This window comes from Anser anser, assembly GCF_964211835.1.
Source record: "Anser anser genome assembly, chromosome: 27".
NCBI classification, from domain to species: domain Eukaryota; kingdom Metazoa; phylum Chordata; class Aves; order Anseriformes; family Anatidae; genus Anser; species Anser anser.
Genome location: NC_139748.1, coordinates 978194 through 1004375, shown reverse-complemented (window position 1 = coordinate 1004375; position 26182 = coordinate 978194). Strand labels below are relative to the sequence as shown.

The window sequence follows — 26182 nt, the reverse complement described above, 5'->3', positions numbered from 1 at the left end:
TTCAACCAACTAGCAGTGCCGTGCTTGATGCACCCCAGGATACGGTTGGCCCTCCTGGCTGCCAGGCCACAGTGCTGGCTCATATTCAACTTGCTGTTAATCACAACCCCCAGATCCCTCTCTGCGGGGCTGCTCTCCAGCGTCTCGTTGCCCAGTCTGTACGTATAGCCAGGGTTGCCCCGTTCCAGGTGCAGGACCCGGCACTTGCTTTTATTAAACTTCCTGTGGTTGGTGATCGCCCAGCTCTCCAGTCTGTCCAGATCTCTCTGCAAGGCCTTTCCACCCTCAGAGTCTACAACTCCTCCAAGTTTGGTGTCATTGGCAAATTTGCTCAAAACACCTCTAGCTGGGCTTTGGCCACATGAATTTTCTCCCTACAAACACGAACAGCATCCCTGTATTCCTCGTCACCTGACCCTCCTTCCAGCAGCTGTACACTTTCTTTTTTTGCCTAAGCTCCAGTAGAAGATCCCTGGTCAGCCAGGATAGCCTTTTGCCCCGCCTGCCTGATTTGCGATATTTTGGAATAGCCTGATCTTGTGCTTTTAGGAGGCAGTGCTTAAAGATTGACCAGCACTGATGGACGTCAATGCCTTCAAAAGCAGTTTTCCAGGGGACCTTGCTGACTAGTTCCCTGAGCAGCCTGAAGTCTGCTTTCCCCATATCCAGGGCTGAAGTTTTGGTGGCAGTTTCCCTTCTGTCACCATAAATTCTAAATTCAACCACTTCATGGTCACTATGACTGAGACAGCCGCCAATTGCCATGTCTCCCACAAGACCCTCTCTGTTCTCCAGCAACAGATCTAGGAGGGCACCTTTCCTAGTTGGCTCCCTTAGTGCCTGCACCAAGAAGTTCATCTAGGTGCTTGATGAACCTCCTGGACTTGTTTGTGTTAGCCGTGTGGTGATCCCAGTTGACATCTGGCAAGTTGAAATCCCCCATAAGGACAAGGGAAGTTCTCAAGGGATCTCAAGAGATCTCAAGGCATCTCTTAGTTCTGCAAAGAATAATTCATTGGCGTTGTCATCCTGGCCAGGTGGTCTGTAATAGACTCCCACAACGACATCCCCTTTATTTGTTCATCCCTTAATCCTTACCCAGAGGTTCTCAACTTTGCCATCGCCAACTTGAAGTTCCACACAGTCCAGCCCATGCTTCACATACATCGCCACCCCGCCTACCTTGCCTGTCCCTCCTGAAGAGCCTGTAACCATCTATTGCAACACACCAGCCACAGGACTCATCCCACCAGCTTTCACTTATGCCAATGATGGCGTAGCTGTGGGACTGGGACAAGACTTCTAGCTCATCCATTTTATTCCTCATACTGCGTGCGTTTGTGTAGAAGCACTTCAAGTGCGCCTCCCTACACGCAGCACCTTGTGGAGCCGACCGAAGGACCTCACTAGCACACAGTCCCTCTGATTCTAGCACACCATCCCTTAGCTCATCACCGGTGTGCCTGGTTTTATCCCCTTCCCCTTTCGACTCTAGTTTAAAGCCCTATCTATCAGCCCTGCCAACTCCTGAGCAAAAATCCTTACCCCTCTCTAAGAGAGGCGCATCCCATCTGGTGCCAGCAGGCCCAGTGTCGCGTAGACCTTCCCGTGATCAAAAAACCCAAAGATCTGCTGGTTGCACCAGTCCCAAAGCCACATGTTAATGTGATGAGTCTGCTTGTCAGCATCGGTCCCCCCTATCAGAAGGACAGAGGCAAACACAACCTGTGCCCCCGATCCTTTAAGTAGTCGCCCCAAAGCCCTAAAGTCCCTTTTGATCGCTCTTGGACTTCTCGTTGCTACCTCGTCATTACCAGCCTGAAAGACCAGTAGCGGGTAGTAGTTGGTGGGCCGTACCAGGCGCTTGACTTTCTTAGCGAAATCTCTCACCCGAGCCCCAGGGAGTTAACAGACTTCCCTGTGGGTTGGGTCCGGTCGGCATATCGGGCCCTCTGTCCCTTTCAAAAGGGAGTCCCCCATGATAATAACCCTTCTTTTTTTTTTTGACAGAAGATGTAGCAATGCAGGGGGTAGGTTGCCTTGCCTTAGGCATCCTCTCCAACTGGGACAGGCTTTCGTCTACTTCATTGTTCTGACTGTCATGTTCTAGACCCACATACCTGTTATATAAGGATAGATGGGAAGGTGAGGTGGGCAGGGACAGGGCTCGCCTACCACCCCGAACAGGAACCTGCCTCCATTCCCCCCCTTGGCCTAGGTCTCCTCCTACTGCCTGGAGGGATGAGGGAACTTTTGTCTTCTGCATAGCAGGAGACATTTGTGCTGTGGCGGGCTCATGAGTCTGTCTCAGAGAGGGCAGAGTACACCTCCACCAGTCAATTTCCCTCTCTGACTCCCTGATGCTCCTGAGCCTGCTCACCTCCTCCCGAAGCTCCGCTACCTGGCTGAGCAGTTCTTCAACCTGGGCACACCTCCCACAGGCGTACCCCTTGCTGCTGCTGTCGGATACCGACAGAAGACTCGGGCACACCCTGCAGCCCAAGACCTGGGCGGTGGTGTGTTTCCCCGAGCCCTCTGCCTGAGTAGCCACATCGGTGACTGCGGCTGGAGAGGCTGCAAGAGATGCGGAGGCCATGGTTTTCTGCCTGGTTGGTACCACGGCCAGGTTCCTCGCAAACAGGTTACAAGTACCGAAGGGAGAGACCGCTGAAAAAGCGCGGCGAGGGGCGCCGCCTGCGCGAACTGACGCCCCCCGCCCTTCTGACACGCCGCGCCCTGGTCGCCCGCGCTCCCCAGGGGCTGCTTTTGAACGGCCGGGGAGGGCGCGCTGCTGGCTCCGCCTACGCCTCGGCAGCCTCCCTCGCGGGGGCTGCCGGGTCCCGGCGGCTCCCTCGTGTGCTTCGAGTGGTCTCGATGCCGAAAAAAAGCCCTGCCCGCCGCGATCCCCCACTCCGCTGCAGAACGCGTCTGCCCCGGAGCCGATCGCCTCGGGTATGAAGCTAGAAAATAATAGGGGAACTTTAGTCTGGTACCTGGTTTGCTCATAATTTTTAAAGAAGTTAATTTTGATGAAAGAAATGTTTTAAAAGAGGAAAAAAAATCCAGCACGTTTTTATGAAAGCTTTTAAATTATTCAGCAGTAATGGATTTTTCCCATCAACAGCTGTGGGATAGCTGGGCTCTTCCTCAAAAGACCTCTAGTTATCAGAACACATATTTTTCAGAGTCATGATGTCTAAATAGTTTTCTTCAGAATTAGTCACTAGATGACCTTTAATGTTAGTTAAAATTCTTGTGCTATGGAGATTCACTTACTTCTGAACTTGAAGGGACTACAGCATGAGCAAAAATGTGTGCATAGAGATAGATAATGATGTGAGGGGAAAATATTGCTGCAGAGGACATATTAGCACATGGACGCACCTACAACGTGAAAGTGGAGTTTATGCAGGACTTCAGGGGAAAGTACATGAGGATAAGGAATTAAGACATGAAGCAGAGGAATTATAGGAAATACATTGATGCAATTATACTGTGATACTGTATGTGTACAACAAGAGAAAAATTCTGTCAGGGAGAGCTGGTGATCCTAGCTGCAGCTGCTACTTCTGATTGGAAAGTTGCCATACTTCTAAATAGATTTCAACATTTTCCCAGGTCTTAGAAGTAATAGAAAAGGCCATTAAGAGTGGAATAGGATAATGTAGTTAGCAAAAATTGAGAAAAAGCTATTGGAATTTCATTACTGCCTTTTGAACTGGAGGGCAGAATTTGAGACACAGTTCTAGCATTTAAATTTGTTTGTGTAAAGACGAGTCAAATGACAGGATTTTTCTTTTGAAATCATTCCACAGCTGGATAGGTCAGGCTGTCCTTTATTTCCACTATTCTCACTTTTTTTTTTTTCCTGTTCACTTTTTAAAACAAACATCACTGAATTCCAGAAGGCTAGTACTAGGGAAGTACTCTCCCTGTCCTTATATTGGCATTCTTATGCTGTTTCTTTAAGCATTTACTGTCAGATGCCAAAAAAGTCGATGGGCCGTTGATATGACTAGAATGTATGTTTGTATATTGGGCGTTTCTTTCAAGTCAGTTCTGAGAATTTTCACAACTCTGCAAGATGTCTGAAAGAATATTAGTCCACAGCCTGTACTCTTCCCATTTCTACCTTTAGTCTGGAAAAAATGAATCCATTTGGTGCCTGAGTTTATTATCTTTTCATGGTCATGCTACTAAATAAGAGTATTAGCTTAAATAGGAAACCTGTTTCAGAAAGGCTGTGCAACTGCACCAGAAAAGCTTCCAGAAACATATGCTATGAGGTGATCTAAGCATGCTCATTATTCAGACTGAATAGCTCTTTTAAAAGGGCCACATTTCTTGAAATTGACTCAGGTAGGAAAGTAATTCGAATAGAAAAGTAAGATTTACTTTACCATTTCAGAAAATTTTAATTGTGGCCAACAAGCTACTAAAAATGCAGTAGGTAAAAAATAAAATTTACTTTGGTATATGTATATTAAAAGTTTGGAAGGAAAAGAAACTGAAAAAGGAAGTAGAATGACTATACCTTTTTTTCCAGAACTGTGATGCTCTAAAGCCATCTATTTTAAGAAAATAAATCCAGCAACAGCATTACTTCATAAACAGATGGAATGGTCAAGAAAAATTCAGAACATAGAGTAAATGTTGCTATTTTGCATTTTGGGAATAAAACAGGTAATTGCCTGTGGAACTAGTGGTAGCTATCATTCAGCAACTTCACAAAAAAAATCACAATGACCATCAGTTTTTCAGTCAAAGCAGTTGTTCAGAGTAGCTTATGTCATAAAATTCTACAGACCTGTGGAAAAAATGTTTCAAGTCAAATGCAAAACCCCTTATTTAGTCCCAAAAAAGTGAGAAAAGCACGGGCTAGATATTCTGAAGTCACACTAGAGGGCACTTGAGCTGTTCTTCTAAAGTAATTAGAGGTCAGAATAGCAGGATGCTTTCACAGGAGCAACAGTGGACAAAACTGAGCACTGGAATTAGTAGGATTTATAAGTATCATGTTGGGAGAGTAGTTAGTGATCTTTCCCCATTGCCTACTGTGGGCAAGTTGGTATAAATTTCCAGGTGTAATTTTTTCTTATTGGTAATATAAGCAATTAGGAGGAAAAAAATAAAGATTGCTGATAGATTGCAATAGTATTTTGTGCTTGTACATGGGTAAATCACAGAAATGTGGAGTATTTTAGGAGTTCAAAATGAAATCTAGTCTGAATTAGAACTAGTTGTCCAAAGAGTTCACAGAATCACAGAATCATTTAGTGTGGAAGAGACCTCCAAGATCACTTTGTCCAACCTATGAGCTAACACTAACAAGTCCTCCACTAAACCATATCACTAAGCTCTACATCTAAACATCTTTCGAATATGTAAAAAAGTAAAAAAAAAAAAAAAAAAAAGTTAAAGTATAAAAAGTTGAGCTGCCCTGTGGAGTCTGCTCCTGTAGTACTGCTCTTGCTCCAGTTCTGTCCTTTCCCTGTATAGTATGATGCCCTTAAAACTGTTGCTATTGTAGAAATGGAACAAATGTTATTTAACAGCATTTCTGTAAAGTGTCTGTAATAATCATAGAATGCTTTGGGTTGGAAGGGACATAAAGATCATCTAGTTCCAAAACCCCCAGCCATAGGCAGGAACACCCACTACCAGACCAGGTTGCTCAAAGCCCCATCCAACCTGGCCTTGAACACTTCCTGGGATGGGGCATCCACAGCTTCTCTGGGCAACCTGCTCTCCTGCCTCACCACCCTCATAGTAAATAATTTCTTCCTCCTCTCAGTCTAAACCTACCCTCTTTCAGTTTAAAGCCATTACCCCTTGTTCTGTCACTACACCCCCTGACAGGGTCCCTTTCCAGCTTTCCTGTAGGCCCCCTTCAGGTACTGGAAGGCTGCAACAAGGTCTCCCTGGAGCCTTCTTTTCTCCAGGCTGAACAACCCCAGCTCCCTCAGCCTGTCTTTGTAGGAGAGGTGCTCCAGTCCTCTGATCATCCTTTTGGCTCTCCTCTCGACTTGCTCCAACAGGTCCATGTCCTTCTTGTGCTGGGGTATTCCAGATGGGGTCTCACAAGAGCGAAGTAGAGAGGGAGACTCAACTCCCTCACCCTGCTGGCCATGCTTCTTTTGATGCAACCCAGGCTACAGTTGGCTTTCTGAGCTGCAAGTGCACTTTGGTGGCTCATGTTGAGCTTCTCATCAGCCAACAGCCCCAGGTTCTTCTCACGGATGCTCAGTCCATTCTCTGCCCAGACTGTTGTTGTGCACCCAGATGCAGGACCTTGCACTTGGCCTTGTTGAACCTCATGAGGTTTGCACAGGCCCACGTCTCAGACCTGTCAAGGTTGTTCTGGATGGCATCCCTTCCCATCAGTGTGTCAGCTGTACCACGCAGCTTGTTGTCAATGGCAAACTTGCTGAGGGTGCACTCGATCCCACTGCCTGTGTTACCAACAAAAATGTTAAATAGCACAGTCCCAATACTAACCCCCTAAGGAACCCCTTTCAGGTTTATTTTATAATAAATGAATTCAAAAATAATTTTATAAAAATAATTTTATAAAAAATAAACTTGAAGACTAAAAAGATAGTACAGGCCGTCCAGTAGACCCCCATGCTTTGTAACTCATTACAGCATTTCAGAGGTTTGGGTAAAAAGTAAAAAGATATCGATCTTCTGCCAAGTTTGGAAAGCACATATAAATTTCTTTGGGTAAGGATTTAAGCTTCCACTTCTCTCATTCCTCAAGTATTCATTGTTCTTCAGAAATTAGTGGAATACAGTGGGCTGGGGCACATATCTACTCTTTACTACAGGCATATTGATCTAATCTATGTATCTGCTACATACCACTGTCATTAGAGTACACCAGTAGAAACCCCGATCACCTGAATCCTCCGTGTTTTTATTAGCTTTTGGAAAGCTCCTCTCACAGTTTTTTTGCTGTTCAGTTGAAATCAGAACTTAGAGCATATGGGTAATAAAAAATGTCAGATTGTAGTAACCCCATAAATGGTTATGGAGCTATATGCAGGAGAACCTGTCTGGCTGCATGCTTAACCTTCTGGATGCCGGGAGTTACCCCAAGGCCACAGGTAGGCCAATGCTGCTGTAGTTTGATTGCTCTGAGATAAAAACCCCTGTACTTCATTCAAAGCAGTGGTTAAAAAAAAAGAAGTCTGAAAGTGAATGGGACTTGTAAATGGGGATAAGGTTTAGTACCCTTTTAGACAGAGAATTGGATAAACAAAGAGGAAGGATTTACTTTTGTTGCCTTCTTGTCTTTTTTTAAAACCAGCAACTTATTTTTACCAACCTGAAACAATTAACGTAGTCCCACAAATGCCACCAGACTGAACAATAATTACTGTAATTTCACAAGACGTTTCTCTATATATTTTTCCTTGACTGTTTTGCTCTGTAATTGTACATAACCAGGTATAAAGTTTCTTGTTCCAGAAGACTGTGATCATCTCTTGGCACACCTGTATCACACTTACTAATTTCTAGAATTTATAGTTGAATATGATTGTCATATTCATTTGTGGTCAGTTAGGAACCAGATATCAGAGCTATGTAATCAAGTTCCTCAAATGTACAGCCTACAGAATACTCAGCCACAGGAGTCAGATATTTTCATTAACTCATCTCAACTTATAAAGTACTGGTTATTATTCACTGTTACTGTATTATTATATTGTGTTGATTTATTATATTACTGGACAACTCATGCCATCTGCTTGGGAAAGGGAACTTACCTTTTAGGATTTAATAGTGTTTACCTCTGTAGTGGGAGTTTTCTTTGTCTCTTATGTATGGTATTGTTTCCCTAAGCTGTGTAGCTGAAGGAAACAAGATAAATCTAAACAAAGATCCGTGATAAGTTATTAGAAGGTCTTTTTCCTTGATTTTTTTTTTCGCAGTAAAATAAGCTGCATCAATTATTAGTACTTCTTACTGCATACAGGGAAGAATCAAATGAAATAAATTAAATGGCAGTAAATCTTGTGTTAGCTGATGTTTTCTTTGACAGATGGGTAATGTAATGGAGTCTCTGTAATAAATTTATTGATGACATCAAGGTGCAAAAAGCTGCCAGAATAGTGGAAGACAGAAGTAGAATTGCTGGCAGATTAGGGGAAACCTCTAAAAGAATAGTTGTAACTTTAAAGTGACATGAGGGAACTATTTATTTATTTATTTATTTTGGAATAAGCATCGTAGCATCATCACACACTCAGGATTGGAAATAAATGTCTAGGTAAATCTGTAGTGAAGAATCAGGGAGAAACTGCAATCTGAGCAGAAAATCTTATAGGGAAGGAGGCATACGTACTGCTTATTATGGACAGATCACAGTTTGTAAGATGAGCATGATCATTAATACTCATACAGCCTTTCCTGGGTTCTGCTTCCCAGGAAAGATGGGGACTACTCAGGAACAGTCCAGACCAAGTTTCATCTCTCTTATTCCTCTTCTGAATTGTAAATATAAGATAACTCCAGAACATTTCCTTTATATGTCCTACATATGTATCAAATTGTTTCTCTGTGAACTCTGCAAACAAATACTGCAAAGAACATTAATATGGTGCAGCCTAGATGGAGTGGTATCTGACTCTGAATGTAGACAAAAAATACACAAATGAAAAAAGTAGGATGAATATAGAAGCTTACTTCCTCATAGCACTGTGCTCAAAATAGTGCTTTCTGTCTTTTTTTCTAGTTGTCTTGTTTCACTTACTTAGAAATGTAGGAAGCCTAAATTCATTTCACCAATTCTTACTGCTAGCAGTTGAAGGCCTTTTTCACAGGTGTCTTCTGCATTTCTGTACTAGTTAGACAACTTTTTGTGGATGCTTGTTCAAGGTGGTGATTCAGAATGCCTTTGAGAACATGACTTTGCTTGTGGTGTTGTTTGAATGATGTTTGATATCACAGGATTTCTCTTGCTGCTGATGTTGGCTCATATCTGGTTTTCTTTTTGACTTTCACAGGTCCTTGAGAATTAAGCATTTCTGGCTATTGCCCTGGAATTTGAGATGTTATGGGAGAGTCACTGTTCCCAGATCACCACCAGTTTATCTTTCTACTCACGTTTATGTTGAGTGTTTATGTGCCTGTCTTTTGTATACTTCACAGATGTGCCTTGTTGCAAACAGTTCAGTAGATACAGATCAGTCTTTTGTCTGACTCAATATGCTGTTTTAATGCTTTTAAGGTAAAGATGTTTTTTAGTGGTGAAATTGGGACCATCTATCATCCTTTCCTGACCTGACTACACAACTGATGACTGCCTGCTTCTCTTGATCCTGTACAGGGAAGGACATAGATAACCCATCTGAACTGTGCTTATTACTGAACATTTTGAGTTATTTTTTTTCTGAGCAGTAACTTGGGTGGTGGTTTTTTTTTTGTTTGTGATCTCCCTGAATTCTAGATTGAGCTCTGCTGTATCTCGGTGGAACCTTAAAGTTTTATGGTTGGACTAGATGATCTTGTAGATCCTTTCCAGCCTTGTGTTCCTATGATTCCATGAGAGGTGTTCTTTGGTGAAACTGTTGATCATCGTTTAAGTGTGTATTGTATCCTGCTCAAGAAGCAGCTTTCATATAATGACACCTTGTATAGCAAATGTTTTTAAAACAGTATCCTCTATTTTGCAGGGTTTGTTTCTTTCAGGATAACAGGGCCCTCCTATATTTGCAGGGGTTAGGGATTTTTGCTCTTTACAAGAGCTGCAAAGTGTTTACTAAGAATGTGGCTTCCAGTTTAGGCAGGGATACAGTAAAAAGAACCTTGCAACTGAATTTAAGATCCTCCATGGAGAAAAAAAACGTCTGGAAGCAGCTTAGTTCTTTGCATTGAACTGTTCAAGTTGAACTTCCAAGTTTCTAATCAAATTCTGAAACCAGATGGAGGGAAAATGTGAGGAGTAATACAAAAAGTATGTTGCAGAGAAGATCAAATGGAAGAAAGAAGATGAAAATATTCTCAACTGACTGCAGAGTTCCTTCACAAACAGCTTTATAGGAGCATAACCCTGTTCACAGTGCACCTTTATTTCGTCTGGAGGTGTACACATGAAACAAAATAGCTTTGTGCAGTTGGAGGGAATGCATTGCAATGTTGCTCATGTCAGCATTGAACAGCTCTTTTTTTTTTTTTTTTGTGTGTGTGTTACTGATTTAGATACAGTTAACTAACAGGCTTTCTGTGATCTCTGAAGGCTTTGTTTACGGTATCCAGCTGAGAAAAACAAGAATCGAAAGCAAGTGTCTCCTCTGCTGGTAAATTTTTTTTTTTAATTTCTTTTACTTTGAAGCAGTAGAATGACTTCTGTGCTCTTGTATGGAAGAGCAAGAGTTAGGAGATCCAACAGTTCAAGAAAGAGAAGGAAAAAAAAATGAAATCACTCAAACGAACAAGATGTGTCCTTATTCAGAGAACAGGAATACCATTCTTTCCTTCTTTGGGGAATACATGAGCAGAAAAATGAACTGAGAGACAATAACATGAGTGTCGTCAAAGTATTCCAAAAAATAGCAGAGACTTGTGCAGATGCCAAGTCTAACTTTGGCTGATTCTCTTTTAGGAATTTTGTAGAGCAATTTTCTGAATTCTATTAATACAACATGCAAATATACTTCAGACACTCTGGGTCTGCGCTGTGGAAGTAAAGTGTTTCTTGGTGATTTTCAGAGGCCAAGAACATGTATGTTTTTTGAAACACAAACTTTAATCATATATGTGAATTGAAGATGGTTAAATGTTACAGCACAGGGAAAGAATCACACAGAATCACAGAATGTTAGGGATTGGAAGGGACCTTGAAAGATCATCTAGTCCAATCCCCAAAGGGGATTGTGAAAGGGGTTGTGAAAGGGGAGTGAAAAGAATATATCGCATAAGTAGAACCAAATGTCAGACTTACGAATAATAAAATGATGAATATTGGTACTTTTTTGGACTACATGCCACAGTCGTGGACAGTAGCAAGTACCTTTGCTGCCTCTATATCCAGGATTCAGAGTTTTATATAAGCTAGTGTTCTGCCACTATTTGTATCATAACAGCATGCACCATGGTTTGTGCTGCCAGCAATGTGAATGCTGGCATTCACCATTTAAAATAGCAAAAGGTTGCCCCATCAAACACTATCATTTGTTGATAACATATTATACGTTATCATTCTTAACATACCAACTGATATGGTTTAAGGTGGTTAACAGCATATGTATCAAAGATATGGCAGGATGTAAGACCTGTGATACATGCTAATTATGATATATGACATATATGATAATGGATGATTGTAATGATACATGCCATGACAGGAAACATCATGAGAGGTGATATGTCCGTGTCTTGTGGTTGATTACTTTCTGCAGCATTTTACTTCCTGTTGCGGTAGGTGTGTGTTATGGAAGTGAATGTACATTGCTGTGTTCTTCTTTGTAATCCCTAATGACCTCTTTCCAGTGTTGAGGTGAATTTGTCTTCCCAAACATGAATTTGGGAATATATTCTCAAGCCTCAGTTCAGTTATGAAAACATGGTATTTTTGGTCATGTAATGAATAATATTGTATTCTAATTGCTTTCACTCTAAGCCTGTTCCAGAAGACAAAGATTTGTCTGAATATCTTTGATCTGTGAGTTCCAGAGGCTAATCAAATCTGTTATTGTGGGATTATGCCCATAACTTAATAAATGATAAATTGCAGTTGACTCTTGGTGACCTCAAAGCTGTCTTGATTAGGATAATTTAATATTTCAGTTGTTGGTTAGAATCTTGTTTCCTGCTGTATTCTTTGTTATTCTTCGTTTTTCATAGATTCTGAGATTTGATGGTAATTTTTTCTGCCTTCCTCCCCCCCCCCCCCCCCCCCCCTTCTGTAAAAGCATAAGAATTAGTTCTTTATTGAGTGGCAAAATACATGCTGTTGATTAGGTTCTTCAGATCTCATAGATCTGAGACCCATAGGTGTTTTACTATGTTCTTTTGTTTGGGGCTTAAATTGTATCCAGAGCTTTACCAGCTATTAAACAAGAATGTACACTAGCTTTTTTCCTTCTGTAAGTATCCAGTTTTGGCCAGAGTTGGAAACGGGACTAGTGAATCCTTTGTTCTGAGTACAACAATGTTGTTCTTTTTAATGGTCTAAACATTCTAGTAATAAACCCAAAACTTCAGTTGCATTGGCACTACGGGCAGCATGGAAGTTTCACAGAGGATTCTTCTTTCAGTTAAATCAGAGTTATATTTCTATTTTCTTTCTGCTATTGATATTATTTAACTTCAAGCAATTGCATTTTTCTCAGGAAAAGATATTGTATTTGAGTCCATCAAATGCGAAGAGGTGGTGCATTTGCATCTCATGGTGCCCAGTTTATATAAAATGAGGTCCTCAGTTGTGCTGGAATATGTTTGAGTGGATGAATAAAATCACCTCTTGGTATTATCATGAGTAGATGTTTGTTTTCAAGGGTGTAATGAAAAAAAATCTTTTACAGTGGTGAGTATATTAAAAATGTACGTTTCTCTGAAAAAGGAGAAAAAAATATTTAATGCTCTGGAAGTTGATTTATATTCATGATCCTTTCCTCCAATGTAGAATAAGTGAGATGTATAAGTGGAGCTAACTGCCTGAGTAAATTCTTTTAAGTAGCCATTGAGCTTTTACAGTTTTTACATGTTACTTATCTAGGGGTATAAAAATAGCCCATAGGGATATTGCCAAGTCATACTAACCAGCCTCAAGACCTCTGTGTAAGAATCCTCTCACGTTCACTTGTTCTCTTTGACAGTGAGAATATCGTTGGCTACACAGAGACATTCTCTGTGTGGTCAGAGCTGGCATGGTATGCTGAGGGCATTTTTTCTCCTCCAGTATAGCTCATTTTAGAGCTGGCAGTTTGGATAGTGTGGTCCAATACAAGATGCTGAAATGTTTATTTGATTCCTTGTTCATTCTCTTCTCCTGAAAGAGCATAACTCCCTCTCTTAAATTTATGCAAAAGGAAGAGGCTAAACAGAGGCTTGGATACTTTAATAGTAATGCCAAAATCCTTTTTAGGGTCTAAAAGGTGAAGAAATTGTTTTTGACAAGCATAACAAGGTTTTTGGTTTTGCTGCTATTGGCTCAAATGTCCTCTATTTTTTGTCTTGGTTTTCTTTTAATTCCTTCTCCCACTGCCATAAAATCAACCATGGATCTTTAAGTTCAGCACCTCTTTCTAGGGCTGGGTTGTGCACAAAGGCACCATCATCATCAGCTTCCTAGTTTTTGAGAAAAGTGGTCTCAGCTGTATACTGTTACTACTTCAAAGTACACCTCAGATAAAGTCTAAGCCATTGTTTGTAACATAAGTTAACATGATTTATCATGGAGAAACACCATGCCATTCTGCTTATTCCATCACACTGAGAAAATAAATATGAGACATTTCAGTTTGACCTCTGATTTAGAAATAAAGTGAATTTAAACACTGAGAATAAACATAAAATGAAGGACATGCATTTTGAGAACTAATAACTCATTCCTACATACTCTGGCTTTTTATCTTTCACCGTTGAATAAATTCTGGCTTATGAAGAACATTTTGTTCATTCATGGTAAAAGTAGGAATGAAAGTAATTAGCACTGCATCTAACAGTAATTTAACAATAATACTGGATTAGTTTATAACAATAATACTGAATTAGCATTACCTGTGGTCAGTGGCAGATAAGGAGGTTTTTCCAGATCATTTCATATTGCAGTTTCTCACATTTTATAGTTTCTAAAGGGCTTTTGGTAACATTCCAATAAACAGGGTATGAGGAAAAGCTCAATAATGGTGTCTTCTGAGGCAGAAAGGATATTCGTAAACATACTATCACAAGGGGACTGTAAGAATGTATTTTTAATGAACTTCTAACCATGTGTGTGTCACGCTTTCAGACATAAATAATTATTTCTGTGTTATGTGAATGTGTGCATATAGCAACTCTGCTATTCAGAGCAATTTGGAACAGGAAGACCGAAAACTGATAAACTCAGGTGAAGGGGCTACAACACCTATGGTAGGTACACCAAGATACAACACTATGCAACTGGCAAAGTAGTCTTTGGGCAAATTGAAGGCAAAGGCAAAAATGCCTTTGAGTGTAGAAATGTTTTGAGGGAGAAATGTTATACAGGTATGTTCACTTAAGTGGCATCTATGCAAATAGAATGATTCCAAACCACTCTAACCCAATAAGAAAGGGAAAACCAAAAGGGGGAAGGAAAAAAACCCACTGTTTGGAAGTGTTGTTCTAGACTAGTTGGTGAGAAGAAATGCAGCAGGCTAGGTTTAAGTACTGGAAATAAGGAAGGCAAAGTCTATAAGGAGCTGAATTGTAGCTAAGGAAGTTGTGTTTCTGCATTTGCTGTCTCATTGGTTCTTGTTGGCAGACATACTTCAGTAAAAGCATTGTACCATTTTGTTTTCTGTCTGTTCACAGTGGAACAACTTGTGGCCTAAGCTGGGTATCAGAGCTAAGTCTTTCTGATGTACCTGAGAAGACACCAAAGGAGCCATTAGTACCACTACAGAATTTTAAGTTGGGATGGACATAAATTCTCTCCCCCCCCAGCCTATATGCTGTGTGATTCCTGAGAGTGCAAAAAAGGGATGTAGCTGTACATTAGCTGTTCCAGCATAACTCTGCAGTGAACAGAAAGCAAATCTCAATCTGGAAGTAAAATGTGAGCACAGATGGAAATGTTTGTGGATATGAAAGTATTTAGGTGGCAGAATGGGTATGCCTGGCATTCAAATCAATTCACTCACTGAGTTCTATTTTACCTAGTAATAGTGGCCCTGTACTCTTGGTACTTCCTTGTGGTGGTCTTGACCACAACAGCCTGTCTCTTCATCTTTTTATCTTCACTGTGGAAGCCATTGTATATTGGCCAACAGTCACTTCCCTCAGCCTGCTGGTGATGCTCTGGCTAGTGCAGCACAGTAGAGATGCTTCCAATCTCATGCTGTATTTTCTCTTTCTGACTTCCAGTCCCTACATGCTTATGTCTCCTGTTTGAGCACTGAATGAGGAGTACAATCTTTTTAGCTAAATATTTCCTAAGGGCTCTTGAAAGTCAAAATCTAAGGGGTCAGGAGGAAAAATGTTTCGAGGAGCAGGTTAAGTGATAGCTTCCTCGTCTAGTGTCCACATGTACCTCCTTTTTCTTTGTTTTCTGTTTCAGGACTGTCATGATATTTGGGTTAAACAGAGCTGAACCAAATGGCTGGTGTTAGAGATCGTGATCATGACTGCATGTTTGCATGATGCTCAGTTCTTCTTGCTGAAGTCCTTTTGGAGTGTTACTTCCAGTGAATAGGCCATTCACTCTGCAAAATGCAGTCATAGCATGATGTATTTTTTTTAATGTCTTCTTGTAAACTTTCTGTTACAGGCATACCACAGGCACACCCTTCAGGAGTGTTGGTTAGTGCAGTACTTTGTCTAAACATTTTCCCACTGGATCCAATCCAGTCTGGGATTGCAACTGTCGTGAGAAGGCAACAAATCATTCTGAGAAGTATCTAAATTTGCACCCATTGGTCAGAGCAATGTTTATGAACAGCCAGAGCCACATGACAGAGGAGAGGGTACTCTTGAACCCTGCTAGTAATATGGACTAAAAAAGTACCAGAGCTCCCATTTTTTTTGTATGAGTAAACCACAGAACTACATTTTTCTTGTTTGAACAACCCCTGGTAGAATGTCATGGGAAAAAACGCCAGGAAAGCAACAGGAGTCAGCCCAGAAACATTTTTGATGCTCATAATTACTTTATTTCTTATAACAAACAACAACACAAACAAATCAACAAACAGCCTTTTCAGAAATGTGCATATTCTTTGAAAGAGTATTTCAGGGCATTACAGTGATTGAGACATAGTACCTATGTGAAAAATGCAGGTAGGAAACTGTAAAGAGTAAAATAAATGCCACGTGTATACAATATTTTTTTGCTCATTTTCAGTTCTATCTCAAAAAAAAACAAAAAAAAACACCTCGCAACATAAATCATTGTTTACTTTTTATGTAGTCACCTTTGTATCTTATTCCTACAAGATACTTGAAAAGGATCGGTCTTGCAAAGAGTTGTATTTAGCATTTTTTTCTCTCAAACAACCAGAGAAAATGAACAAGGAGGTCTCCTATCTCCTTGGGCTGCTTTGAACACTCTAGAGTGTTGCTTCTGTCCTCCATTTCTAGGTTGATTATAATTTAATGTTGTTGGTGACGCTATCTTCCGATTTCAGAAAGATGTCTCTTAATTGGATGGAAAGTTGTGCATTTGTCAGTAGCTGTGAGCTTATACAGCAGTCTGCTACTGCTGGAATGGCTGGCCTTAATTTTCATAGTGCCATTCTCCTTATGCTGACTCTGGAAGTTGTAATCAGAATAACTGATCCAACTTACAACATAGCAGAAAGCCTTTAAGATTTTTCAGAACTTTCTCCACACAGTTTTCCCTCCTGTGCAGGAAACAAAGAGGAAGCATGAAGACTTCAGCAGAAGGGTGCCAAGTTTACTTGCAAGTAAATGAAACTTTTTTTCCTTCATGTGTCAGCAATTAGTCATACTTACCTGGCAAGTAAGAAGGTGATATTATCTGTTATAGATGGCTTTCCTGCATCAGCTGGTAGCTAGCAGTCTTGTGGCAAAATCTTGCTGCTTGTTTTCTGTTTTCTTGAATAGCTTTTACAGTTCAGTGATACATTAGTGTGTAGTAATTTGAGTACTGCTGTTGGCAAATAGCAAGAGATGCACATTAGATAACTGTTGAAAATGGTGTTAGTGTGCAACTGTTCTGAGTGTAGCTTATCTATTAACTTGCTTCAGACATCTGAAAAATGGTTTGTTTCAGGATAACAATAGCCCTTGCAAAATTTTCTGTGTTTTGCTTCGTTAATCTGCTATGGGAGCACACTTTGAAAGAGAACTTGTCTTTCTAGGTTGAGAGAACTGGATTTCCATCATTAGTCAGTAAACGGTCCTAGTTTAGAAGAGCATTTTCCTATTAGATACTGCCTTTCATCACCAAAATTTATAAAATTATTAATCTCCTCTTTGCTCTTTTTTTTTTTTTTTTTTTTTTTCTTTTATAAGCTTAGGAACTAGTGGAGGACAACAGACTTCTGACACATTTTTCACATTCTTGTCACCATCAATTCTTCATCTTACCTAATTACTTACAGCTGTTCTGGTTCAGAATGTTTTTTAACCTAAGCCTCTAGTTTTACTGTTTCAAGTTTGTTAATTATATTTATGGCTAACATTTCTTATAATCAGTGTCAGTTAACAAAAAAGCTATTGATAAATTCCTATAAATTTTTTCTGGTCAGTTTTTGATTGCCTTAATAGGAAGTTGTTTTTCACAACTTCCTGAAAAGTATTGCTAACTTGGTGTGGGAAAATTGAATAACAACTTGGATCTTACAGTTCTAGGTTTGGCATAGTGAACATTGTCTAGTGACTTGAACACACTTTTTCATTGTTTACCTATTCAACTGATCATTCCTACCCCCTCCCCCCCAACCGCCCCCTTAGAGTTTAGTGCAGTCTATTCTCCTTTAAAATACCATCCCATAGAGTCTAAAGACTCACAGTGTGCATGTTTTCAGAAGCTTGAGTTCCAGTCTGCGTGAAGAACCTATAACTAAAGCAGTCATACATGGATGATGCACTGACATGAACGCTTTCTCCCACCTCATTTTTTCCTGTGCATCATAGACTCATTTAGGTTGGAAAAGACACCTAAGATCATCTAGTCCAACTTTTAATCTAGCACTGCCAAGTCCACCGTTAAACCATGTCACTAAGCTCTACATCTACATGTTTTTTGAATACCTCCAGGGATGGTGACTCAACCACTTCCCTGGGCAGCCTGTTCCAGTGCTTCACAACCCTTTCAGTGAAGAAATCTTTCCTAATATCCAATCTAAACCTCCCCTGGCACAACTTGAGGCCATTTCCTCTTGACCTATCATTGTTGCTTGGGAGAAGAGACCAATCCCCACCTTGCTATAGGCTCCTTTAAGTTAATTGTAGAGTGTGTTAAGGTCTCTCCTGAGCCTCCTTTTCTCCAGGGTAAACAACCACAGCTCCCACAGCTGTTCTTCATAAGGCTTGTTCTCTAGACCTTTACTAGCTTTGTTGCCCTCCTTTGGACATGCTCCTGCACCTCGATGTCCCTCTTCTAGTGATGGGTGCCAAACTGAGCACTGTTTGTGAGGTGCAGCATCACCAGAGCTAAGTACAGGGGGATGATCACTTCTCTAGTCCTGCTGGCCACACTATTTCTGATACAAGGCAGGATGTTGCTGGCCTTCTTGTGAATCACCACTAGGTGAGTGACAAGTTTGAAAAAGAAATATGGTGGATTTTGTGCTCTAATTCTGGCAGGCAGTATTTTATTTAAAAGTAATTCTTTAAAAGAAAAAGCTATATGCATTTTTAGCAGTAATCCATTTAACTGTTTTAGGTGTGGACATTTTTGAGGGGATTTTTTCTTCTTTTGGTGTAAAGCAAGAGATTTCTTTTCTAGAACAGTTCAGTACAAACACAGCAAAAGAACCTCCTGCCCCATCCTGGTGACTTTAATTGTATTCAGAATGTAGCGTCCCCATCACTTGAACAACAGGTAGCAAAATGATGGCTTTCCTGATCAAAGGTTGTAGTGGTTTTACCCAGCCGGGCAGCTGAGCTCCACCACAACTGCTTTCTCACTCCCCCTCCTAAAAGGGAAAGGGGGAGAAAATACAATGAAAATGATGCAAGGGTTGAAATAAGGACAGGGAGATCACTCAATAGTTATCATCGGCAAAACAGACTCAGCATAGGTAGATTAATATAATTTATTACCTATTGCTAACAAGCTAGAGCAGTGAGAAACTAAAAACAAACTAAAGGCACCTTCCCCTCATCTGCCCTCTTCTACATCCTCCCCCTGAGCAGCACAGGGGAATGGAGGCTGTGGTCAGTCCCTAATGCTGTGTTTCTGCTGCTCCTTCATGGTCACTCTCTGCCACTGCTTCAGTGTGGGGTCCCTCCCATGGGATGCCGTCCTTCCCGAACTGATCCTGCATGGGCTTCCCACAGTCAGCAGCTCTTCAAGAACTGCTCCACTATGGGTCTGTACCATGTGGAGGCTCTCCATGGGCTGCAGCCTCCTTCAGGCCAGATCTGCCTGCTCCAATGTAGGCTCCTCCACAGGCTGTGGCGTGGAGATCTGCTCCGCTGTGTTACCCCATGGGCTGCAGGGGGACAGCCTGCTTCACCATGGTCCAGGAAAACTTCTGCTCTGGCACCTGGAGCCCCTCCTAACTGACCTTGGTGTCTGCAGGGCTGTTTCTCACTCCTTGTTCTCCCAGATGTTGTGGTGCGCCAGGCTTTTTCCCTCCTTAAATCTGCTCTCACAGAGGTGCAAACAAAATCGCTTATTGGCTCAGCTCTGGCCAGCAGCAGGTCCCTTTTGGAGCCAGCTGAAACTGGCCCTTATCTAACATGGGGCAGCTTGTGGATTCTTTTCACAGTGGCCACTCTTGCAGCCCTCCACTACCAAAACATTGCCATGTAAACCTAACACAAAGGTGCACAGTAAAACTTGGTAGCTTCTTCATTCCTCTTAATTTCTTAGGGAGTTCTTGTCTTCTATTGTCATACTTGGGATGTTGTCTTCTGTTTTGTGCTGCATGTGAACCTTACCTTTGTCTGAGTCAAGGAAATACCAGAAACTATCAACTGGTTGGGCTGAGGAAGGCAGATCTCTGAACATTAGCATTAAGGATGTGCAGCCAAGGTCACCACTGTTTTAAACCATTATGAAGTTGTTTTGCTCTTTAACACCAACCTAAGCAGAGGAGCATCCATTTTTCCAGTGAGATGTTGGTCCTGTTATAATTCTCATATGCTTTTTAAAACCACTGAGTACTGCCTTCTGGCCAGATTGGAAGTTGGATAGTTCTGTCTTGTATTTTCTTAATTTCACGTCCCTCTACTGACTGCTGCTTCCAGGTGTTCTGCTGGATAGCTTTCTTTAAACTGCTTTATAATAGTTCTTCTATATTTTCTTCCACTGTGGGCAGTGACATTCAATCTTCCTTAGTTCTTGCTAGTTTCATTTTATATAGCAACTTGGATGAAGGATCCTACTGAAATGTTAATGTGCAATCTTCAGTGGTTGTACAGATTGAGTGCTGGAATTCAAGATTGTGTCAGGACCAATGATTGTTACAATGCTGGAGATACCTTGCCAGAATAGCCTATTTGTAGGAATATAGAAACTGATTTTTCTAGAGCTAAGAATACATAGTAATTTCATCATAGAATCATCATAGAATGGCTTGGGTTGGAAGCGACCTTAAAGATCATCTCATTTCAACCCTCCTGCTATGGGCAGGGATGCCACCCCTTAGATCAGGTTGCCCAGGGTTTCAACACCTTCAGGGATGGGGCATCCACAGCTTGTCTGGTCAACCTGCTCCAGTGCCTCACCACCCTCTGAGTGAAGAATTTCCTCCTAACCTCTAATCTAAGTCTCCCCTCTTTTAGTTTAAAGCCACTCCCCCGATTTCAAGCCCTACAAGCAAGCTCCCTGACAGTGCTTTTAGTTGCTCTAATGAAAGATGTTGCTTATTAAAGAAAGGCTTGTAAGGGTGCAGCATCTACGGTGCTTCCCTTTAATCACATTTGAACACTTGATTAGATAATCAAGAAGCATTGTTATGTAAGGGATGAAAGGAACCATTTAGAGAAAGCGTGACTATTTTGTAACTAGGCTCTTCCTCTGTCAATGTCAAAACTTCCTATCTGTATTGCAATTGAAATGAAAGCAATCAGGGCAAGGCCCAACAACGTATAACTTGCTTGCAGGACTGAGCATTACAATGGGCTTTTGGCATTCCGGGTTTTTGGCATCAGCTCAGCAGTGGGAATGATTACGTACCCAGTAAGATTTCAGACACATCAAAACAAAACCTGAAAATCACCACCAAAACAAAACTGGAATAACAGTGGTGACGAGAGGATGAGTTCCATGTTAGGGGATGGAAACTGATTATGGTTTTTGTGGCTCTAAGTCTGGAATACCAGATTCTGAAATTAATGCTGGGATCAAGATCCAAGTGTGAATGCACCAAACTGTCCTTTTCACGCTTCTTCCATCCTCCCTTTTGGGACCTTTTTAATTATTAGGCAAGAAACGTTAGTAATAACATATTTCACTGTCATGTATTATTAACCAATAGTCTAGTTTCAGTCTTGGAAGAACAAAATTAAAATCAGCTGAAGTGGTAAATGTGGAATAAATCACATTGATATCTGTCGGACTATAAACCTCCCTCCCCCTCAATGAACAGAATCAAAGTCCAGATTTATAATAGTAATTAATAGGTCTTGCAATAGCAACTCTTTGTCTGTCTCAGATTGGGTGTTATAGGCAAGAATGTACTTCAAGGTGTAGCAGAGGAACTCTAAGTGGTCTGGCTTATGGAAGGTATGCCAGCACCCAAGATTGCTTTAAGAAGAAAGCTAGTTTCAGGGCTCTGTGAAGAAATGCCAAGTTTTGCACATTTGGAATTATCAAATGCAATCTTGAGACACTGCTTCAGTTGCAGTTCTGTTATGTCAATGGTAAAATAATGGCATTCACCAGAAACCTAGAAATCCATGATAACTAATTGGCTTCCTTTTTTCCCTAGTCATACTGTGTCATGTATGGTAAAGAACAGATTTGTTACCTTTGTACACTGCTTTCAGGCCCCCAAAGAACACAGGCATGACTCTGCTCTGATTCTAAATTCTTCTCTGCTTCACGGTACTGTGCTTTTCACACACTGAGCTTTCCCTCCATCTCTCCTGTGTTGAGTGGCAGGTGGTTGCCACTTTTACTGTGTTCTGCTGTTGTGTTAGAGCATCTGATACCTGTGTGGCCACAGGACAATCAAGATCCTGTCCTCTCCTAGACCTTTCAGATAACTGTCTATTCATGCATATATAGCAAAAAATACTGTTGTGAAGGGGGCAAAACATTCTTATGGGAATATTGATGTCCCACGCCATAACCATCTACTAGAGGGGGCTGAAAAGTGACGTATGAGTGATTATCAGAAATGGTCTTTGCACTATTGCCTTCTATGTCACAGACCGGCAATGTCCTACTAGAAAGCATATTTTACCTAGATTTTGTTATTTTCCACTGGCAGTATTTTATGACAATACATTTTCTCTAGAGATTTACTCTCCTTTGCTGTTTAGGCTGGGGAAGCAAATGTCAGGTCTGTCTTTTTCATTAAAGAAGTACGTGTGTGAGTAAAGGCAGGGGCAAAAGTGTACCTTCTAGGATTTGGAAGAAACCAAGCTAAAAATCCTTAATGGTGTTTGTTTTGAAACAGTTTCTGCAATGGATAGCAGCTGTTCTTCCAAAGGAAACAGTGAGAGAAACTATAGTTTTATCCAGTGTGCAGTGACTTAAACACCCAGCATGAGTCTCAGTCTCCACTATGTACTTCTAGAAATCGGTGTTCTCCAAAGCACAGAAATTATGAGCCCATCGTTATTTTGGGGCTTCTTGCTAAGATACAGGCTTAGTGTTTTTTTCTATCATGCATGAGAAGATTTGCCCCTATGTCAATGCCTCATTGTCAAAATACCACCTTGAGAGAATTTTTACTTCTTAATTACAAGTCTTGTGAAGATTTTTTATTTTTATATGTATATTTACATTTACAACCCCATCACTTTAATATAGCTCTTAAGCAATGAGCTGTAAAATACCATTCCAATTCAAAAATACACGCATCTAGACTCTGCTCTTGTGTAGACAAATGTTCAAAAATAATTCAGAATGGATTATTTTTGTAATGAAAATATTTTGGCAATTTTAAATTAGAAATTTATCTAGCAACATGCAGAACTAGTGTTCTCTACCTGGAATTCACTGAGATGATTAATGATAGAAGACTAATAACTTTATGTATACTTAGTAAAACTGGAAGCACGTTTTGAAGGGTCTTTTGGTAATTGTTGGAAATATTTCAATTGAAAATAAACCTACAAGGTTTTCACTGTAAACTGGCAGGTTATATGATGAAAATCGTTTTGTTGTGGAAGAGAGGGTTACATATAAAAACTGCAAAAATGTGGTCTTTATATAGGATAGTGAACAAAGATTGTTCAATGGTCCTGTGAACGTTTCAGAGTTGTAGGGCTGAACTGAGACTAAGGTGGACATCTTCTGAAGGGTTCTGCCGGTAAGTAAATTGCAAACACAAAAGGTTTCCAAGAGAGTTTAATAAATAATGAAGTTCTTTCTGTACTGTATAAACTATAAATACACCATGCAGTCCTTTTATAACTTAAAATAATTTACAAGCTGAGGTAGGGGGGTAGGAGGATGTTGTTGTGGGGTTTAGCTCCATCTTAGGGTCTCCCTGACTTCCTGCTAAGCACACACACGCAGGCTGTGTCAATTCGAATAAACCGCCAGGCTGCTTGCTTGCCCTCCATTGTCAGTGCTTTGACAAAGGTGTGTGTTGTGGTGCAGTAAGAGTTCCAGTGCTTCGCATCAATCCCTCGGCACCCACTGGAGACTGGCTTAGGGTCCCTGCACTTGGTCTCAAAGAAGTACTGTTTAAAAATGTTGTTGTTAATGTTGACCTCTCCCAACACTGTCACCTCTTTGCCTTTGATGTCAGTGGCTGTGGTTTTGTCCCCAACCCACATGCTGACACTGTCACACACTGAGAACTCTCCCCGGTGCAATACAGGATGCGCTGTCCTCTTGGTCCTGGCAGTCCTGTTGAGAGAGACTGCACTGCTGAGCTGTCCCATATTCTGTCCTTGCCCTGACACTGGAGGGGGCCGTGTGCTGAACAGGACCCGAGGAGACCGGAAACGCTTCTTCTTAAATAAATTTGGGTCCATGGTAATATTTATATCTTCTCTTCTACCTGTCGTCCAAGTAGAGTGGCTGTGGGTTGTCTGTGGAGCTGCCTTGGAAATGTGGTGTCCGTTACTCTGGTGGGATTTGGGTTGGGAGTGTTCTGCAGGATACTCCAGTGGAGCATTGTCTTCTGACTTTGGAGCTGCCTGTGTGCCGATGAAAAAAGCTATAATCAGAGTGTAGTACAGCATGGACATTACGCTATGCACCTAGAATGAAAAAAAAATGTAGTATTACTGTAAGCCATGCTGGCAGAAACAGATGCTATTGCTGACAATAAATTTGTAAGATACCCAAGATCATGTAGATTTCATCAGCTATTCATGTGGGTGCCAGATGTTGTTCTTCCGGGATAGCTCATTCAGATGGTATAGAAGTTCTTAATAAAGTGAGAACATTAGAAAATAATAGCTAAATTGTTATTAATTCCTCTGGTATTTGTTATTAAAACACTGTTTATGAAGGACTTGTTTGGTGTTATTAATGTGGAGACCATATGGTGACAGCATGTTCCCAGGAGTAAAATCTCTAGTGATTTTTGGCAATAACCTTGTTGGTCAGGGCTGGTCTCTTGGCTGCATATACCCTCTAGAGTAGTAAGAACAGAAGCAGGACTTTGGCTAAAGTAGCTTGTCCATTTAGTTCATTTGTCTACAGGTGTGTCCTTTGGGCTAGGGTGGGGACCACCACCAAGACGTTATTTGTGTAAGTGGGGGAACCCCAGTGAATCCTGCCATTATCGCACACTCACGGCCACACTTACCTGCCATGTGGACATGCCCCAGCACTCTGGCTGGCTCAGCAGCCTCCAGCAGCCTCCATCTATCCCATCTGCCCTTTCAGGACGCACCACATTGCTGATTTTGGGCAGATAAAGCCCAGGCTCCTTCCCAGAAGAGCTCAGACATCACATGTCACAAGGGCAGATGGGATTTGTCCAAGTTCAGGCTGCCTATTAGGACAAATATGGATATTACATAGGAACACCATGTGATAGGCTGTTTCTGGTTGGTATCTTAGGTACAGCATAGCTAAAACCATTGGGGTCATAGTTCTGGGTATATAGAGAAACACCATCCTTTTTTTCAGAGTGCTGTGAACAAGAAGTTGCACAAATGTCTCTGTATAGTATATCTGAAGCCAGTGCTAGTCTTCCTTTGGGCTGGAGAATATGCACGTCTGTTTGGGTGTGGAAAAATGTAAGACAAATATCTAAAACATCTCGAAGAACAGTATTATGCTGGAAGACCAGTAGCAGTAATACCTTGTTAGGTTAATTACCATGTGCTGGCTAATTCAGCTACGTGCTAGGTAACAAACGGGCGGCAGGCATACTGGGAATAAGAGAGACTCAAAAAGGATCTCAAATTGCAGCTAAAGGCAGACATTGCATTTCCTCTCTGAAGAACTAGTAAGTAGAGACAGTATAAACAGAAAAAAAAAAAAACACCCTTCAAGCCAGGCTCCTCCCCTGGCTCGGTGCTTTGTTTTGCCTGACATGTCTCAGCTGGCCCTGAATTACACTGTGTCCAGCCAGCAGGCAGGCAGCTGCACATAAACTGGACAAACAGGGTTTATCAAAAGAGGAATTAAGTTCTGCAATTTCACTGTGATTTCCCAGCATGTTTTAATGTTTTTCCTGGGTGTGGGTCAATGACAGTTGAAGTTCCCCCTTTCTGTTCATCTTTCTTAGACTAGAATTCAAAGCATCACTAAAGCACTCACTAGGGCTTTAGCTTTGCTAGAACACAGTCTTGTAGAAAATGCAGAACCCTTAGATGTCCCATAGGATCTCATGTGGATACTTTTTATCTTGGACAAGAGCTGAAATGAAATAAACAGCTGTGTTTGTGCAGGGCTGGACAAGCATTTAAGAAATCAGCAAGAGATGCCAAACAGAGGTAGTGACTGAACAGGATAAAGATGTTACAGTCCGTCCATCAGGGGGACAAAAGGAGACGAAGTCCAAAAGCCATATTAGCAGATCTCTCTGCAACCATTAGGCTGGAAGACCTGGGAACAATATGATGATAAGGAGAGTCAAATCTCTCCCACAGAGAAAACCTTTACTTATCCAGCTATTTTAATTTACTTAAAACAAGTCTGAGGGTTGCTGCTTACCCACATGCTGCTCATGCTTGAGCAGTCATCATTATCTGTATAAGGAAATAAAGCTGGGTGTAG

The 26182-nt window shown here is 41.2% G+C and overlaps 2 protein-coding genes across 7 annotated transcripts in view; one reads left to right on the top strand and one right to left on the bottom strand.

Annotated features, from left to right (window-relative positions):
- TSHB (thyroid stimulating hormone subunit beta) overlaps positions 1–26182 on the top strand; it is a 152238-nt gene that overhangs the window by 43318 nt on the left and 82738 nt on the right. The gene's annotated exons all lie outside the window — the stretch shown is intronic.
- Positions 10133–26182, bottom strand: part of NGF (nerve growth factor) — a 50476-nt gene continuing 34426 nt past the window's right edge. For all 4 annotated transcript variants that reach the window (XM_083812551.1, XM_083812550.1, XM_083812549.1 and 1 more), the window contains one exon: positions 10133–24207. In XM_083812551.1, the coding sequence (XP_083668677.1) occupies positions 23476–24195 (720 nt within the window). In that variant the 5' untranslated portion in view covers positions 24196–24207 and the 3' untranslated portion in view covers positions 10133–23475. The remainder of the gene's footprint in view (positions 24208–26182) is intronic.